This window comes from Gopherus evgoodei, chromosome 6 (assembly GCF_007399415.2).
Source record: "Gopherus evgoodei ecotype Sinaloan lineage chromosome 6, rGopEvg1_v1.p, whole genome shotgun sequence".
In the NCBI taxonomy this organism is placed as follows: domain Eukaryota; kingdom Metazoa; phylum Chordata; order Testudines; family Testudinidae; genus Gopherus; species Gopherus evgoodei.
Genome location: NC_044327.1, coordinates 87,647,873 through 87,667,078, shown reverse-complemented (window position 1 = coordinate 87,667,078; position 19,206 = coordinate 87,647,873). Strand labels below are relative to the sequence as shown.

Below are 19,206 nucleotides of genomic sequence, written 5' to 3'. Positions count from 1 at the left end.
CAAAGTCTGTGATGGGTGTGAATGTGTCTCCTCAAACCCCAGGTGGGATTGGTGCATCTCACCTAGTTTTTGTTCATTCTCTCTCACTTTTACCCGTCTGATCTCTTTTTTAACTTTTTGTCTTTTCCCTGCCATTTCTAAGCATTTTTACAGTGTTGCTTTCCATGTTTAATATTTTCCCCCATCTTTCTCTCTCTCTTCCACTTTCCTCCTTTTTCTGCTTCTCTGTAAAGCTCCCAGTTTGTCCCTTCTCTCTACAGGAAGGCCTTAGTTTTCACCCAATTTTGATCCCCATTCTAACTTTCTGAAAAAGCATCTTGCTGCTGCCTGAAATGTTTCCCACGTATGCTCCGTCAGGGAGAGATTTTTCAGTCCAACAGTTTGGAATTAATTGCATGAGTTGTTTAAAGAGTTAAGGGATTTTGCAATATTGGTAGTTTCTCTTATTTTGAAATTGTTCTGCTTTGTGTCCACTTAAAATTCAAAAGTGACTTGGTGTAAGAACATCAAGTCTGTTGTATATGGGAGTTGGTAGAGAGGTGAAAGTCACCCTGGTAAGGACAGCCAGCACAAGTCCTATTTGTGCCATCAGAGATCTATGCCAAGCAGGGGCGTTCACTACCATGTGTCAGACAGGGGAGTGGAGGGAGCCCCATTATCCTCCCAACATAGGTTGGTGTTAAGTAGCAGGTCAGGATGGATCCAGGAACCTTAACACTGCACAACTGGCACAGAGTGGTCCTGCAGCTGCTGCTCTAAGCCCACAGGCTTGTAAGGCTGCCACAGTTAGCGCCAGTGACCTTCATTTAATTTAATTTATTTATTTATTTGGGCTTAATAAAATGCATCCATCCAGTGCTGAGGGCACAGATACAGTCCTTAAATACCACGTTATTATTCTTTATTTATCTGCACTGCAGGAACCTCCAGTCTGGATTGCAGAGCCTGTTGGGGTGGGTGCTATACAAACACATAGGAAGATAGATCATTTACAGTACCTTATCCCCCATCAGAGAGCCTGCCACTTCATTCACGGCATGACAAATCCTGGGACTGAAGTCACAAGATTCTTCATCTCTTCTTATTTCTGTAACTAGTGATGAAAACCCAACAAAATGTGTGGGACAGACAGAAAAATAAGATGCTAAACATTACACAGTACACTCCTTTTCTGAACAGAGAAACAAACAGCACACGTGTGTTAATTCTACAGTATGCTGAAATTACAGATTTACATAAATTGTCCCCAACCCATATATAGATGTTGATGGGAAATACGACAGAGAGAAGGTGGCATTTCTTCCTTTTCTATCTCAAAAAATAAGAAATGCCCCACTTGTAAAAAAAATCCAACACCACGTTATGAAATAAATATAGCTGGAACTTCACTGTATCAGTACCAGATACAGTACCAGATACACAAGGTTCAGTACCAGAATTTTCAACTAGTTAAGAAATCTACCCTGTATAATAGCTCTAACAATTGTAATGTCAAGCTCCGCACATCAGTTGATTATAGGGCCTCATGAAAATCAGCAGAAATTATTTAAAAGGGAATATATGCTTGCTATGGAGTTTAATAGTAAAGACAAGATAGTGCATTTAATACATATACGAAATATTAATGTGGACTGGAGGAAGGTACACATCAAGGCAGATCCTCACCTGGTGTAAATTATCCACTGCCTTCAATGAAGCTATGCCAATGTACACCAGCTGAGGATCTGCTCTGTTGTATTTTTTTATTACTACTATATTGTTCTTTATTGAACCTAGACTGTTATGGATTGCAGAAGGTTGGGAAACATCCTGAGACAATTAGTACTGTTATCTGGGCAAGTAAAAGTGTCACGTTTTACTTACGAGTAGGAGATTCAAATATTTCATTGGCACTAAGTGTGTGTGTCAAGCTTGGTTCTCCAGTACTCTCCTCTGATGACCAGTTTGTGTCATTTGCTTGTGATGATGTTACAGCAACATGGAGGCTTTCAGCTGGAGAGGAAAATATGTGTTACAGAAACCAATGAAACAAATACATTCTACATAAATAATTACAGTATTTTTGTACTGGAAAGTGATTCCCTTGGGAACTGCTGTAACATTAACCTCAAAACCCAAATGTTTACAGCACCATCAACAGCAACAGAGATGGGAAGGAAAATCAAAATTAAAAATGGGGAGAAAAAGGAGGATGTGTGTATGCTCTATTATACTTAGTTGTAAGTGACTTACCTAGGGTTCCCATGTACATTATTGTTTTTATCCTATAACCAAGAGATAATTATCTCATAAGATACACCCTCAGAGAGGTCAGGCTCCACTATGAAAATGGAGATACATTTTTCCAGCATCTAAGTAATACCTTCTTGGCAACAGATGAACTTACTTTGAACTTGGGGCTTTTCACTGTGAATCTATGTATTTCTCAGTAGACAGAATGATAGCATTATACTCAGACAGTACATTTAATTAAAATATGACTGGTTTGAAATAATATTACAAGAAAATATTCTTCCATCATGAACACCTCCAAAACATGGACAAGTTTTTTCCTATAGATTTCACCCATCATCAGGCAGAGTTTCCTTCTTTGACAGGGTTGGATGTGGGGGGAAGCAGTAGACGTGCTACATCTTGAGTTCAGTAAGGCTTCTGACACAGACCCACATGAAATTCTCATAAGCAAACTATGAAAATGTGATCTAAATGAAATTACTATAAGGCGGGTGCACAACTGGTTGAAAAACCATATTCAAAGAGTAGTGATCAACTGTTCACTGTCAAATTGGGAGAACATATCTAGTGGGTCCTGCAGAGGTCTTTTCTGGGTCTGGTGCTATTCAACATTGCCATTGATGAGTTGGATAACAGAGTGGACCGTTTACTTACAAAATTTGTGGAGAACACTAAAATAGGAGAGGTTGCAAGCACTTGGAAAGGCAGGATTAGAATTTAAAATGACCTGGAGAAACTGGAGAATTGGTCTGAAATCAACAAGATGAAATTCAATAGACAAAAGTGCAGAGTACCATGCTTGGGAAGGAAAAATTAAAATGTACAACTACAAAATGGGGAATAATTGGCTAGGCAATAGTACTGCTGAAAAAGATCTTGGATTTATAGCAGATCATAAATTGAATATGAACCAACATGATGAAGTTGTGAAAAAAGCTAATATCGTTCTGTGGTGCATTGACTGTATGCAAGACACAGGAGGTAACTGTCCCAATCCTCTTTGCATTGGTGAGGCCTCAGCTGGGTACTGTTTCCAGCTTTGGGTTCCACATTTTAAGAAAGATGTGGACAAACTGTAGAGAGACCAGAAGAGAGCAACAAAAATGTAAAAGGGTTGGAAAATCTGACTTTGAGGAAAGGTTAAAAATTGGGCATGCTTAGTCTTGAAAAAAGCAGACTGAGGGCGGACCTAATAACAGTTTTCAAATATGTCAAGGGCTGTTATAAAGGGGACAGTGATTGATTGTTCTCCATGTCCACTGAAGGTAGCACAAGTAGCAATGGGCTTAATCTGCAGCAAGGCAGGTTAGATATTAGTAAAAGCTTTCTAACGATAAGGGTAGTTAAGTCTGGAAATCGGCTTCCAAGGGAAGTTGTAGAATCCCCAGCATTGAAGGTTTTTATGAACAGGTTGGACCTGTCAGGAGTGGTCTAGGTTTACTGGTCTCTTTTCCAGCCCTACATTTTTATGACTCCATAAAACATGCAACCCACAGCACCACCTCCCACAGCACTAGGGTAGACATTTTCTGGAGGTCTCTTATCCAGCTATTCACATAGCTCAAACCTGCTGAGCTTTTGAGTCCTTGCTAAACCATATCATAAAGCAATATGGCTGCAAACTAAGTGGATATCAATGGATTATTCACTTCAAATATCTCCCTCGGGGCCTATCTACACCATAGGAGCCGACTCCGGAGGTGCTCCAGGGCTGGAGCACCCACGGAAAAAAATTAGCGTGTGCTTAGCACCCAGCAGCAGCCAAGCTACCCTTCCCCCCCTCTCCCCAGCACCTCCCGCCCGCTGGCGGCCCGGATGATCAACTCCTCCCTCTTCCTCCCAGGGCATCTCGTGATGTGCAGGAGGTGTTGGGAGGGAAAGGGAGGAGTGGGGTCAGGGCACACTCGGGGAAGGGGGTGGAGCTAGGCAGGGGCATAGCGGGGTGGGAAGAGTTAGGGCAGGCCTTGGGGGAAGGGGTGGGGTGGGAGCAGGGCCTGGGGATGAGCAGGGGTTGAGCACACATGGGGAAAGTTGGAAGCCAGCATCTGTGATCTACACAGTTGCTGCTTCATTTCCTTCTAGACGCTCACCTTCCCTGAGTGCTGCTGCCAACAATGAGGAAGCCTGTGGCATTTCTCCAGAGTCAGGTTTGATAAGGAGATGTGGTTCCACATGGACATCCTCAAATCCACTCATATCTCCAAACTCTGCGTAGATATGCAGCTTATCTTCCAAATAACTGCAGATCTGCTGATCCTGGTTACTCAGAGATTCTATTAATCAAATTTGGACATATGATGTTAGCAATAATACCATTCTGTTCTGAAGGTAAAGTACGCTTCCCACTCCTCCTCTTATCCATCTGCCACATTATCATTGCTAATTCAAAGCTACTACATACCTATAAACAAAGCCAAGGAGTGACTCAGTTTGCATGATACTTTTTGTAAACTGAAAGGGACAAGATTCATTCCATCCATGGTCTGCACTAATGAAAGCTGACCCAGATCCTGACAAAGTTCCCACAGTGGCAGAAAGTCTGACCGTTGAGGAATTCTGATGATGTAATCTTGACTACATTGCGGGGCCCCTCAGCCATTTGATGCAGCCCCAAAAGTGGGCAATTCCATGAAGGAGGCCTGGCTAAGGCAGCTAGAGGAAGAGAGGATTCAGTGCATCTCTAATTAGCCTACACCATGAAGGTCCCAGTGGAGATCTAAAGTTGTCCTCCCCATTATGACCAAACGCACCGCAGTATTCATATTGTATATATGATTGTAATCTTTGAACAAAATATGCTTTGTGAGGTATCAATAACTTGCAGGTCAATAATATCATGGTGAAATGTGTCCACCAGACAAATCGGGGGAAGGAGGGGAGAAACCTGTTTTTCAAGGACAAAATACAAGCTGGCACCTCTAGCCAGGTGTCATCAAATCTGATTGGCAATCACCCATCAAGTGGCAGCAAAGTGAGGGGGGGGAGGAGGCTGGAATAGATCAATCTACATTTTAACAAACAACGAGACTTTTCTTTCACCACGAGACTCTTGTCTCAATTCTCACAGCAGGAAGGAACTTTATCTAGGGATAACCCTCAGGAAAATGCATTTCAAAGGCTGCCTGGACTATAAAAGTGAGGGGCAAAAACACCCCAGACTTTCTCTCTGTCTCTCTCTCTCTCTCTCTCTTTCTCCCAAGAAGAGAAAGGAACCAGCATTTGGATTTTGTGAGAGATCCTGACATGAAAATTTGATCAGCAGTATTGCTTGGAACCTGTGGTAAGAATTTTACCTTGAACCAAGACTAGTTTGTTAAGTTTTAGTTACTAGAAAGCATTTTATCTTTATTTCTCTTGCAACAATTTCTGACTTTAATACCTTGTACTTGTATTCACTTAAAATCTCTCTCTTTGTAGTTAAACTTGTTTTATTCTTTAATCAAAACTACTCCAGTGTAGTGTTTAAACTGAATTGTTTGGTAACTGCAGTTAATATAGAAAACTGTTGTACACTGACACCTTCCAGGAGCAATAGGCCAATAATATTGGAACTGTCCAGTAGAGGGCTGCACAATGCAGAACACACATATTTGATGAAAGTTTGGGACTGGGAGTGTGTTGGGGTGACCCTGCAAGTGGTTACCAAGGCTGTTGGAAGCCAGAATGTGGCTGGTGTATAGCTGGCAGGCTGCAGCTACACACAGGCAGTCAGTGTGACTTGCATGCTGTTTGGCTGTCTGTGAGCAACCCAGGTTTGGAGCTACAGCTGCAAAGCATTGTGAGGCACCCAAGGTTGCAGGACAGGCAGTGACAACTCCTCACAGGTCTGGATTACACCCCTGGAATGTAATACTCAAATATTAGCAGCTCTACCACTTGCTCTCCCCTGGAGTCAATCATCCCTGGGAGCAGCAGCAAAGATGTGCAATTTGTATCTCACCGTGTCAAAAGTGCGCAGCCTAGGCCTAAATGCTGTATGTTTGGATAATATACAGTGAAGTAGTAATAGATGAGTTGTTATAAAGAAATACAAATCCATGTAACTACTGAAGGTTTAGGCTATTTTGGCAAATAAAGAACTATACCTGTTCAATGCCTATTTGAAAACATCAATTTCTTTGGCTTTTTCAATACTTTTTCTTGTATTGATTTCAGTAGGTCAAAATATAAAACAGGTGGATACAATGAAATATCAAAGAAATAAATAAGTCTAGGCTCAAGTTACACACGTCAAAGCACTCCCTTGCTTTACCACTTCTGAAGTTTATCTATCAATCCAACCATCCTGAAGTAATCACTACGGTGTCTGAGCACCTGTTGTACATCCCCTTATTAGTCAGTAATCCAGATTATTTTTTACACTCCTAACTCTCTGGGACTGGAATTTTAAGTGTAGTGTGAGAGGCACTGTACCTTGACATTTTTGAATCTTGGCTGCTTTGGCCTCAGCTATCCGTCTATCCTCATCAGATTCGCTAATTTTTCCTTCTTCCTCCGGGCAACTTTAATGTTGAAATGCAAACAAAGGCAGATAAAGAAAATCTGTATATATCACACATACAGAAATTTTTCAGCCATAAAAAATAAAATGCAATGTTAGCAACTTCTGCTCTAACAGAGAAGCAGACCCTCTTTTAAAATATTAAGTAGTTCAAAACTAAGCTCTGTGTTTCTCTTCACCATAGGAGGACTGCCAAAAAAAAAAAAGAAAGGGAAACTACAGCTGTGCAAATATTTCATAACAGATCTTCAAACCTGGCAAATACTCAGTCCAACCTTAGTTCACTGAGATTTTCAAATTGGGCAAAGATTGAGACCACACCTACTTCTGTGGGCTAATAGTATGCCTTGACTCTTCCCTCCAATGTCTTTAAGAATGAATGGATGGTCCCCTCATAGCTGTGGTACTGTGAAGATATTTTGGGGGATTAAGAGGAGCAGATTTACCTTGTCAACTAAACTTGAGGCAGCAGGCCAGCTGGCCATCCCAAGAAGTTCTGAAGGAGATTTCCCAAGGACATGAGAAGGTCTGGTGGTCTACAGCACCCCAGAATATCATCAATGCCAAAGACTAGGGAAAGGGAATCTGAGCTGGCTTGCACATAAGGTCTCATAGGGAAAGGGGAAAGGTGTCCAGCTTCCGACGGAAACTCAGAGAAACTCAGCTGTTTGGCCAAGTTTCACTCTGAGGTTTTGGGGTTTATGTGAGACCCCAATTCAAACAAAAAAACTCCATTTCACCACAGAAACATACAGGTGACTCCAGTGAGTATTTGGCAATGAACTAACATAGAATAGTGGGAGCCAGATACCGACGTCAAATGAACCTGAGTCCACTTATGCCATTGCTGAATTTGGCTGTAGGGTGAAAATCCACATGAAACAAAACCAACAAGCAAAATGGCTTGCTGAGCCTCATGCAAGCCTGAACTGACAGGCTTGGCACAGCTTTAGTGAGATACAATTCCTACCATAAGATATGCGCCTTCTTTGCACGGTAAAAAGAAATACAGACACCTTCCTGTACCTTTCCACTGCATCTTGAATCTGCCTCATCCAGTTATTGCGTTCTTCTTTAGAATTTGTATGAATCTCATACATCTCAGGCCCTGCCGACGAAGCACTAATCAGAAACATCCCTCTTTCTTCATTGGCTACCTCTCTTACTATCAGCTTCTGAAGAGATATAACTGAAGGCTTCTGGTCCTATAGAAAATAATCACAACAAATGCAGAAGAAAAATTATCCTTTAACAAAAGATAAGCATTTTTAAAAGCACAATTGTTACTTTTCAAATTAATCTTATTCTTGACGTTTATGGTCACACTCTAAGTGTATTTTGCCAAAAATCGGCTGGTGAGCTCAAGTTTTGAATGATCAGGCAAACAAATATTCTATCAAGTATTCCTTTCAATAGTCAAATTATGCTTTATTTTACACTGTCCTTGGGATAAATTATTGGGCTATAACTGGTGTTTATGTGTTAAAAAATGTCACTCCGTAGTGTCCTATAGACTATCTGGGTTAGGAATAATGTTTCTGTCTTTTCCCCTGATGTCTAATTGCATAGGCTTGTGCAGAGTTCCTCAAGGGTAAAATTTTCAAAACCATCCAAGTGATTTAGAAGCCTAAAGCCCATTGATTTTCTATGAGATTTAGGCTCCAAATTCATGTAGGTGCTTTTGAAAAATTTACTCACAGTTTATATATTTGACATATAATGTATTTATTATTGTATTTGCAACTAAAATAAATCTTCACTTTTGCTTTACAGATTTTAAGTTTACTTTTACAAAAAACTAAAAGAACCTGCTCTATTATGGACCTTCATAATCAGGTGAGACACAACTTAAAAATAAATTCTCCCTTCTTTTCTGCTCAACTCCCTCTTCCTAAAACAGACAGTTACCTTTTCCATAACTGTTGTTCTGCGAGTAGTGTTGCTCATGTCCATTCCATATTAGGTGTGTGTGCTCACCACATGCACCGGTGGTGCCAGAAGTTCTTCCTTCAGCAGTATCCGTAGGGGTGCAGCTCTGGTGCCCTCTGGAGTGGCGCCCACAGGGTGCAGCACAAGGGGCACTGCTGACTCCCCTTGCCCTCAGTTCCTTCTTGCAGGAAACTCTGACGGTAGGGAAGGGGGGCAGGTAGTGAAATGGACATGAGTGACACATCTCAACGAACATGGAAAAGGTCTTTTCTTCTTCTAATGCCTGCTCATGTCCATTCCATTAGGTGACTCCCAGCAGTTCCTGTGGAGGTGGGTAGGAGTTCACAGCTAGGCAGATTCTAATACAGCTCTGCCGAACCCAGCATCATCTCTGGTCTGCTGAATGATGGCGTAATGAGACGTGAACGTGTGGACTGAGGACCATGTCGCGGCTCTACAGATGTCCTGGATAGGGATGTGCACCAGGAAGGCCACTGAAGATGCCTGTGCTCTAGTTGAAGGGGCCCTGACGATTGGTCGCGGCAGCGGGACCTTTGCTAAGTCATAACAGGTCTTTATGCAAGAGTTGATCCAGTTGGAAATCCTCTGCAAAGAAAGCAGAAGGCTCTTCATCCTATTCACCGTAGCGATGAAGAGCTGGGTCGATTTATGGAAAGGCTTGGTACATTCTAAATAAAAAGCCAAGGCCCTCTGGATGTCCAGTGTGTCCAGACACCTCTCCTTAGCAGTCTTCTGTGGCTTTGGACAGAACACAGGCGGGAACACATCCTGGCTCATGTGAAAGGAAGATACCTCCTTCAGTAGGAAGGCTGGGTGGGGCCGCAGCTGGACCTTGCCCTGATAAAACACTGTGTAAGACAGTTCCGAGGTCAAGGCCTTAATCTCTGAGACTCGTCTCGCCAACATCATCACTACTAGGAAAAAGTGACCTTCCAGGACAAGTAAGAAAGGGAGCAGGAGCCCAGAAGCTCAAAAGGCAGGCCAGTGAGCCTGGAGAGGACCAGGTTAAGGTTCCACTGCGAGACAGGGGCCCGTACCTGTGGGTAAAGCCTCTCAAGGCATCTCAGGAAGCTGACAGTCATGTTGTGAGGAAAGATCATCTGACCTTGGATCGGCTGGTGGAACACGGAGATGGCTGCAAGGTGCACTCTAATGGAAGAATGCACCAGATCCCGGGTCCTGAGTTGCAGTAAGTAGTCCAAGATGGACTGCACTGAAGAACACGAGGGAGAAATGCCACACTCCGATGTCCAGCAGGAAAAACTTATCCACTTGATCAAGTAAGTCAGTCTTGTGGATGGCTTCCTATTTCTGAGGAGGACCTGCTGGACCTCCTCCAAACAGGTACACTCCTCCAGGTTCAACCACGGAGCATCCACGCCAAGATGTGTAGAGACTCCAGGTTGGGGTGTAGGAGCCGACTGCGATCCTGTGACAGCAGGTCTGGGCGGTAGGGAAGGGGCCTAGGAGGGGCCACTGCCATGTTCATGAGCGTGCCAAACCAGTGCTGGCGAGGCCACGAAGAGGTGATTATGATAATCTGTGCCTTGTCTCTCTTGATCTTCACTAGGACCCGGCTGACCAGAGGGACTGGAGGAAACATCAGACCCTCGGCCCACGACAGGAGGAAGGCATCAGAGAGGGAGTCCTTGCTCAGGCCCTGTCAGAGCAAAACCAATGGCACTTTCTGTTTTACCAGATTCTGCTTGAAGGGCTTCCCCACTTCTGGAAGATAATGCAGGTCACCTCTGGGTGGAGCGAACACTCGTGGTGAGAGGAGAAGTCCCTGCTGAGGTGATCTGCTAGGGCGTTCCTGATGCCGGGGGAGGTGACCAGCTTCCAGATGGATGCCGTGGTCGATGCAGGAATCCCAGAGACAGGAAGCCTCTTGGCAGAGAACCAATGAGCATGCTCCTCCTTGCCTATTGATACAGAATATCGAGGACATATTGTCCATCAAAACTCTCACCACTTTGCCCACCAGGTGCGGCAGGACGACCCTACAGGCCAGCTGGACAACTCTGAGCAACTTGACATTTATCATGTAACATTGTCTCCTTCAGAGTCCACATCCCCTGGGTCCAGAGATGTTGGAGATGCACCCCCAATCGAGGTCCGAAGCATATAACATTAGCTCGACAGATGGAGAGGGATTGTTGAACGGGACTCCTTCTAGGGTCTTCTTGCAATCAGTCCACCACTGCAGCAAGGTGAGAACCAGCGGAGGGATGGTTACAATCTTTTCTAGGTGGTCCCTGGATTGGGAATAGGTCGATGCCAGCCATTGCTGCAGGGGCAGCATGCAGAGTCTGGAAAGGCAGACCACGTATGTACAAGCTGTTGTCAGGGGAAATGCGGGCACTTCTGCGATGAAGTCCATGAGGGAACAAAACTTGTCTAAAGGCAGGCACACTCTCCACCGGGTCGAGTCGAGCACGGCTCCAATGAATTCTATCCTTTGAATTGGAACTAACATGGAGTTTTTGTGCTTGACCAGTAGTCCTACGGAGCAGCACGTTGCTTATAGTATAGTGACGTCACATTGGATCTGAGACTGGGAGCTGCCTTTGACCTGACAGTCGTCGAGGTACAGGTAAATCTGGATTCCTCGACATCTGAAGTAGGCCACGACTACTGCCATACACTTGGTGCTCTCGCCAGGCCAAATGGAAGGACCGCAAACTGGTAGTGGGCTGAGGCAATCGTAAAACAGAGAAAGCGTCTGAGTCCTGGGAAGATTGCTATGTGAAATTATGTGTCTTTCAGATCGAGAGCGGCATACCAGTCTCCCGGATCCAGGGAGGGGATAAAGGAGGCCAGGGAGACCATGAGAAACTTTAGCTTTCTTAGATATCTGTTGAGGTCTCGCAGGTTCAGGATAGGACAAAGACCACCCTTGACCTTTGGGATCAGAAAGTACTGGGAATAGAAACCCTTGTTCTGGTATGGAGTTGTAAGAGTCCCTGAATCACCTGCTTAGGAAGATTCTTGTGAGAAGAGTCCCTAATGAGGGACAGGGAGGGTGGGGGTGGTGTAAATAAATTGGAGGGTGTATCCCTGCACTGCCATTCTGAGGACCCAGCGGTCCGAAGTTATTGCCGACCACACCGGGAGGAAAAAGGAAAGGTAGTTGCAAAAAAATTGGGAAAACAGGATCCACGAAACAGATTATGCACCCCCAGGCACACCCTCAAAACAACTTTTTAGCTCCTTGCTTGGAACGGGTCTAGCCCAACTGGGCAGAGGGTCGGGGTGGGTGGCTTGTGGGCCATCTGTAGCCCTTGGGATTTCTGTGCATCAGGTCCTGCTGGGACTGGCTCCCTTGCCCCTGGGAAAGTTGCGGTTTGAACTGCTTATGTGCTGGGCCCGGAACATAGAGCCCCAGGGTTTTTAGGGTATATAGGGAGTCCTTCAGCAGCATCAGATTCTGCTTGAAGGGCCACCCTGGCAGTGGCCGTGCCCTCATTGAGGATCACCCGGAATTCTTTTCAGGAACTTTCCAGGAGGGCACTCTTAAACTTGGCCACAGTCTGCCACATATTAAAGTCGTAGCGGCCAAGGAGGGCCTGGTGGTTGGTCACCCTCAGCTGTAAGCTAGATGAGGAATAAATGTTTTGTCTGAACAAGTCCAGTTTCCTGGAGTCTATTTTTTTTGGGTAGCTCCGGGTTGCCCCTGGCGTTACCTGTGGTTATCTGCCTCGACCACCAGGGAATTTGGGGCAGAATGGGAGTAAAGGTATTCGTGCCCCTTAATCAGCACAAAGTACTTACGCTCTATCCATTTGGAAATGGAGGGCAGAGAGAAGAGAGTTTGCCACAAGGCGTTGGATATCTTCAGTACCCCTTTGTGAAGGGAAAGAGCTACCTCAGCAGGGGCTGTGGAGAGGACATCAAATACAGAGTCCACTTGCTCCTCCAACTCCTCCACCTGCAGGCCAAGGTTGGACGTGACCCTCTTCAACAGCTCATCCAGAGGAATTGGGTGAGGGGCTCCATGATGGCCTCATCCGGTGACGACAAGGAGGAGGCTGGTACCGTGGGTTACATGACACCCATTGGTGGTCCAGAAAGCTGTTTCCTTTGGCCCACATGGACTTGCTGGGTCTTATCCCCGGGGCCTCAGGCACCAGAGTTGGGTTGTCGATGCCACAGGCCTGTCCGAGGCTCCCGATGCTGAGCATGCACGCTGGGAGGTCTGGGTGAATTCCCACAGATTCCAGGGGTACCATAGGCCCGGCCACTGGGCCTGGGGCCACAGGCCAGGGTTTAGTAGCAAAGATGCAGGCAGCACTGAGGGCCTGGGAGGCTGCTCCAATGATGTGGAGCCATACCAGAGCCATGCCATATCTGGAGCAATTGCTGCCCGGTGACCTGGATCCACTGGATCGGCGACTGCGTGCCTGGCGATAATCACGGTCACATCTAGAGGAGGACCAATCCAAGCAGGACGTGTGCCTTCACGGGAACCTTGGGGACCAGTGATGCTCGGCAGATCTGCGACGGGAGACTGGCAATCCACGCCTCATGCTTCAAGACCAGTACTGGGATGAGGAGCAGGACTTGGAGGTATTGCAGGCCGGATGTTGGGGGGATCTCTCTGAATATGGTGACACCCGTCTCAGGGATTGTTGGCGGGAACTGTGGCGGCAGTCCTCCAATCATTCCCGGGATCTGTAATGACATTCCGGTGACACGAAGGGCTGGCCCCAACGTTCCTGTCGGGGAGTGTGTGCCTCCGAGAGTCTGGGCCAGGTAATCGGCGAAGTCCGCCTCGAATCCTGCTGCTGGTGCCCAAGGTCCAGTGACCGTAGAGGGTTTCAATGCATCTGCCTCCCTAAATCCGAGGCATGATGGCTCAGAGTGGGTAAGCAGTGGTGGGACATTCCCCTTGATGGGGAATTGCATCGTTGAGGCGAGGGAGGACAGAAAGGTCCCAAGGTGGGCTTATCCTGAGGTCTGGGCACCGCCAGAGCTGGTATGGGCAGCACCAGGAACATCAGGATCTCCTGCACAGCCTGGAGTGCTTCAAGCATCGATGACACCTGAAGATGATGAAGGCTCGCCTCTGTGTCTGGGCTTCCAGGCAAGCAATACTGGGTCTACCATGGCGCCGGGCGCAGAATCAGAAGGGGCCCCTGCCAGCCCAATCCCCTGGCCGGCTGAGCCGACCAGGAAAGCTGCCCCCACCCCTGCTCCACCCCCCCGCCTCTTCCCATCCCTGCTCTGCCACAGCCCCATCCCCACTCCGCCCCTTTCCCCCCAAACCCTTTCCCCTGAGCTATGCATCCCAGGGGACTGCAGCAGGGGTTGGGCCCACCCAGCACTCACTGGGCGGTGGGAAGTGAAACAACCTGGCCCCAGCCCGCTCCACCGGCTCCTAGTCATGCCAGCAGTGAGTGCCTGGGGGCAGTTCTCCCTCCCGCAAAGTCTTGGAGCCAGGAGAGCAGAGCCGAGTGGGCTGGGGCCGGATCATGCCAATTCCCGCCGCCCCGTGAGTGCGGATCAGGTCTGCCCTGCACTCACCGGGTGGCAGGAAGTGGAGCGAACTGACCCCAACTCACTCCGCAAGCTCATGCTGGTGGGGGGTTCCCCCCTGCCCCCCAAGCCTGGAGAGGAGATGAAGTGGTGGGGAAGGGGCATGGGATGGGGAAGAGAAGCAGGGGCAGGGGGAAAGAGGCAGTGGGGACAAAGGGGGTTGGGTGGGGAGGAGATGGATCAGTGGGGAAAGAGCATGGGATGTGAAAGAGAAGGGGTTGGGGGAAACAAGAGGCTGGGGTGAAGGAAGGGCGTGGGATGAGGAGGAGTTGGGGCAGTGGGGAAGGGGCATAGGATGGGGAAGAGAAGGGGATGGGGGATGCGGGGGCGGGGGAAACTGGACCCCAGCATGCAGCATCCCCTTGGCAGAAGCTGGCCCACTGAACCCTCACCTCCCCTGCATCTGTACCACCCTGATGAGCCTCTGCAGACACCCTCCCCACTGAACCCCAACCACCTGCATCCATCCCGATGAACCTCACCTCCCCTGCACTTAGACACACATCCCCTGCTGAGCCCCAAACACCTTCACCTGGATCCCCTGCAACCCCTCAGTGAGCTTCTGGGTATCCAGATCTCCCACTGAGCCACCTGCACCCAGACTGCCCCACAAAGTACTCTCTTACCCCCACCTGGATCCCCCCACACTAAGTCCCTCTGCACTTGGATCCTGCTACCAGGCTGAGCCTTCTCACCCACACCTGGTGCACCTGGCACAGGGGGCAGGGCCCCAGGGTGTTTCTGGGGCAAGCCTGGTCTTTGCACTGTGTCAGGGTCGGGTGCAGCCTCACTGCCGAGTCCCTGTCGTGGGGTAGGGTGGGGGGAGGCTGCAGGGTAATCTCCCACATCCATGCAACCAGTAGCCTGTGGTCTCCACTGCCATGTTGGAGCCCCCACATTTATTTATTGACAAAATTTGCAGGATTTAAAAATACTGTACGCAGAATGTCTACCTTTTTGGTGCAGAATCCCCTCAGAAATATAGGGTGTTGTGCAGCTGTGATGCTGGGACTGTGAGGAAGGTGGTGGGCAACAGGGAGGTCTATGGGTGGGGGGTGCTGGGCGAGCGGTGTGCTGTGCAGGGTGCTGTGCAGTTGTAGGAGGCCAGTGGGGAGGTCTCTGGGAGGGTGGGGGCTGGGCATAAAGATCTGTGGTGGAGGTCTCTAGGTGAGGGGGTGCTGGGCATAAGGTTGGGGCATTGGGCAGGGGGGTGGTGTGGTGTGGGCCTGCCCTCAAGGGGAAGGGGCATGCTGGCAGCACAGGGCTGGGCAGGCCAGTATGCATCTGGCAACTGCTGGTTTGTAAACAGTGCCTCCTGCTGGGCTGCACAGAGCGGGTCTGCTCCCGCCGTGCTGTGCCCCCAGCCCACCCATCACTCTGGAGACTCACCATCCTGCCCCCCTGCACCTTTCCCCATGGAGACCCACAAATATGTTTGCATCAGGCCCACAAAAAGTTAATCCGAGCCTGCAGGCAAGGAATGGGGTGGGCTGCATTGCTCGACGTGAGCTAAGCTCGACTTCCTGACAGGGGAGATGAACCACCTGGCGCTGGTCTTAACTTGCCCCCAGCCCTGTCTTTCCCCTTGCAGAGAATCAGAGACCGTCCCCTACCGGCCTTCTTTGACTTCTTGGCTGCAGCTGTGGATGGGGATAAGTGCCGGCTTGTCAATGACACTGGTGGGGCACTACGCACTGATGCCCCGGTACTCACTTGCTTTGGGGTCGAAGTGAGTGCTGACTCCATCAGGAGCACTTTGAGTCTGATCTCACGCTCTTTCTTGGTCCTAGATTTAAAGGACTTGCAGATTCAACACTTAACACTTATGTGACCTTCACCAAGGCACCTGAGACAGCTACTATGCGGATTGCTCATGGGCAGGGACCGTTAGCAGTGATCGCAGGGCTTAAAGCCTGGGGTCCAAGGCACGCCTCTCCCATGCCTAAGTCCCCGAAAGGACTAACAAAACTAACTACTGCTAAGGGCTAACTAACTCAATTATTAACTACGTACATTAACTTTACAAGAACTCTAGTTTGCACGAATGAAGCCTAAGCAACGCAAGTAAGAGCAGTGAGCGTTCTGTGCACAGTCACTGGCGGCAAGAAGGAACTGAGGGTGGGGGGAGCTGGCAGCGTCCCTTATACGCACCATGTGGGCACCACTCCAGAGGGCACCAGATTCGCTCCCCTACGGATACTACTGAGGGAAAAGCTTCCGGCACTGGTGCATGTGGCGAGCACACATACTTAATATGGAATGGACATGAGCAAGCACTTGAAGAAGAACATAGACTTTAACTTTGGAAATAATCTTAGTTTTCCATATACAAATACATTTTTGCTCAGACAAGATTCCCAGCACCATAAAAAACCCAACAATGTTACTATCAGTATAACTGGATAATAAAACCTAGAAGAGCAGCTAACTTTTAAGAAATGCACAAGTAAAATATTTAAAATATGTATTAAAAACGTTGTTTATGTACTTACAACAGCTGCAAATATATATTTTTGGTCTTTTTCTTGTAAGAACAGCAGCACATCAGTTAGAAGCAGGGCTAAACTATCTTCAAAAAAAGAGAGTGGTTTTAATGAAAGATATCACAATCAATTTCTCCTTTTAACCTGAAGACAAATCCTGATCAATGGAAACTTAAGAATTCTTACAATAAACTGAGTATGAAATATGTGCATCTCATTAGTCTGCCGAAAGCAATTTCAGGCTACCATTTTACAGCTTGTGTGAATGATGGCACTTTTAGCTGCCACCTTCCTGCAACAGAATGCTGCATCACTTGATCAGTAAGTACTGACTTGTATGGAAAAAAGGGACAAGCACCAAATTGCCAGCACTTCCTCCTGAAGTGACTAGGTGAGAGTCACTTCAGAAGAGAAATCGCATCCAAAGACAGATCCACACTAATTTATTTTCTTGTTGTTGATGTTTATAAGGCTTGATATAATCACAGAACAAGGAAATATGGGTAAAAGCATTTGTGTATTTTTTCCTAATTTATAAGATAAACCATGAATAGATGGCTTTTAATGGGATGTTAATGGTAGCAAAAAAGAAAACTGTGTATGATTAAACACTGAACACCAAATTCTGCACTTAGATGTACATATGTGGCTCCAGTCTAATTTGGTCCTGAGTTTTCTTCTCAAATGAAGGTGTTGCAAGTGCAGGTGAGTGTGATTTTGACACCAGGGGCCAAAATCAGACATGAAGTACTGGGTGGTGTAAATGTATATGTCAGTATGTCACAAGACAGTGTGCAGAGAGGGAGGTTTGCAGCAAGAAATGCAAATAGCAGCAGAGTGCAAGAATCTTGTGTGATTGATTATGTCATGTCTGAATTTGGCCCCATGCCTAGGTATACTGTGCATCACATACAAACCACAACACTTTCTAATCTAGAATTACTGTGTCAGCAATTAGCAGCATTTCTTGTTCATTTATGGTACCTTAAATTCCACTACCTCACGAACTCACATTTGTGAACTATTGTTACAAGTGATTTTCTCTTTTTAACCCAAATGTTCATTTTCATACATTATTTGCAAATAAAAAGCTATGGAATTTCTTTGCAAAGATGTGGTACCTTTGAAACGTCCAGTAGCAGTTTTCCAGTACACCAAACCTTCATGCAGAAGCGTCCTCTCTTTCTTTTTCAGGTCCTGCTTCCTGAAAACATGGCCATTTTTCAGTTTGGTATAAGTTTTGTTTTCAATCTTACTGAGAATCTCCAGCAATTTTTGCCTTTTCTCATATTCATTGACTTTCAAGTCTACTGCTGCAATCATGTCCTTAATCAGGCAATGGGCTTTGCATAAGTCTTTATGCTCTTCTGTTCCTTCTGTATGAAACAAAGAACAGACAACATTACAGTATTCACCCTATTCAAGAGATGACATTTTTCCTGATTTTATATGATCTGCTTAACACAGTTCAAGACTTAAATCAACTGATATGTTGTAAACAGACCTGGGAAATTAATTTCTGATAAGTAATTTATTTGAAAAATATAGTCTTTTTTTGTATTTGTGATATGTCCCTGAGCAGTTTGTAATCATCTCAGATTTATTCAATAGTCAGAATTACTTGCCAAATAGTTTCCGCAAATAATTCATATACTGTTGATTCTTTATAAGCAATTCACTTGCAGTATTCAACATTTAAAATTTAGATTATACACATAGATCACATGGCATGTCATGTCTCCTGACTGGATGAAAATAATTTAGCATCTAGTTTACAGCATGAATAGTTGCATATTCTCCATTTTTGCAAATATGCCTGTCAGTTTATTGATCACTAGAATATTCAAAGGCGGTAAAAAAAGAATTGAAGCAACTTTGTATGACTATTAATGGAAAACATTTTGTAATATTTTATTGTCCAGCACTAGTTATGAGACACTTCCTTGAATTCACTTAAATAGTTTTCCAGGCTTAGTCCCAAAAAAGTTCCACATCTGACATTCAAGATCTTGTGCTAAAACAATTAGACTCCTCAGAATTTTGAGGCTTATCTGAACCTGACCTCTGAAACTTTTAAAGTCTGCCCATTCCTAACAAATACATACACCAGACATACTGTTTGGGTGACATTTACCCTGTGTAGACAGCTTAAGTGGTGCACAGAGGCTTTGTGTTGGCTCTCAGCACAATTGCAAATTTCACGCTTTGGGACTATGTTGCATATATTATGCAGGAGATGTATTCAAGTTCCAGATTTGTCTCTGATATGAGGCAAGATTGAATCTATTACTCACCTTTTGAGTACTGCAGTATCCTTTCTACCAGAACTGGGTATTTCGTGATGCGCTGAGTGACAAGCAGAATGCATTCTGGGATTCCTCGACGTCGAGCCAAAAGATTGCTATTTCGCAGCTTTAAAAATAATTATGCATATTTTATTGTAAGTAGGAAAGTTACACTAAAATATTAAATTTACTAGCAAAAGGCATTAGATCTACATGT

The 19,206-nt window shown here is 46.1% G+C and overlaps 1 protein-coding gene across 5 annotated transcripts in view; it reads right to left on the bottom strand.

The window, feature by feature from the left end:
• ARHGEF28 (Rho guanine nucleotide exchange factor 28) overlaps positions 1 to 19,206 on the bottom strand; it is a 212,958-nt gene that overhangs the window by 30,101 nt on the left and 163,651 nt on the right. For all 5 annotated transcript variants that reach the window (XM_030567383.1, XM_030567385.1, XM_030567384.1 and 2 more), the window contains 8 exons: positions 18,999 to 19,116; positions 17,826 to 18,080; positions 16,714 to 16,790; positions 7,763 to 7,941; positions 6,649 to 6,737; positions 4,326 to 4,508; positions 1,864 to 1,992; positions 999 to 1,093 (listed from right to left, as the gene is read on the bottom strand). In XM_030567383.1, coding sequence (XP_030423243.1) covers positions 999 to 1,093; positions 1,864 to 1,992; positions 4,326 to 4,508; positions 6,649 to 6,737; positions 7,763 to 7,941; positions 16,714 to 16,790; positions 17,826 to 18,080; positions 18,999 to 19,116 — 1,125 coding nt within the window. The remainder of the gene's footprint in view (positions 1 to 998; positions 1,094 to 1,863; positions 1,993 to 4,325; positions 4,509 to 6,648; positions 6,738 to 7,762; positions 7,942 to 16,713; positions 16,791 to 17,825; positions 18,081 to 18,998; positions 19,117 to 19,206) is intronic.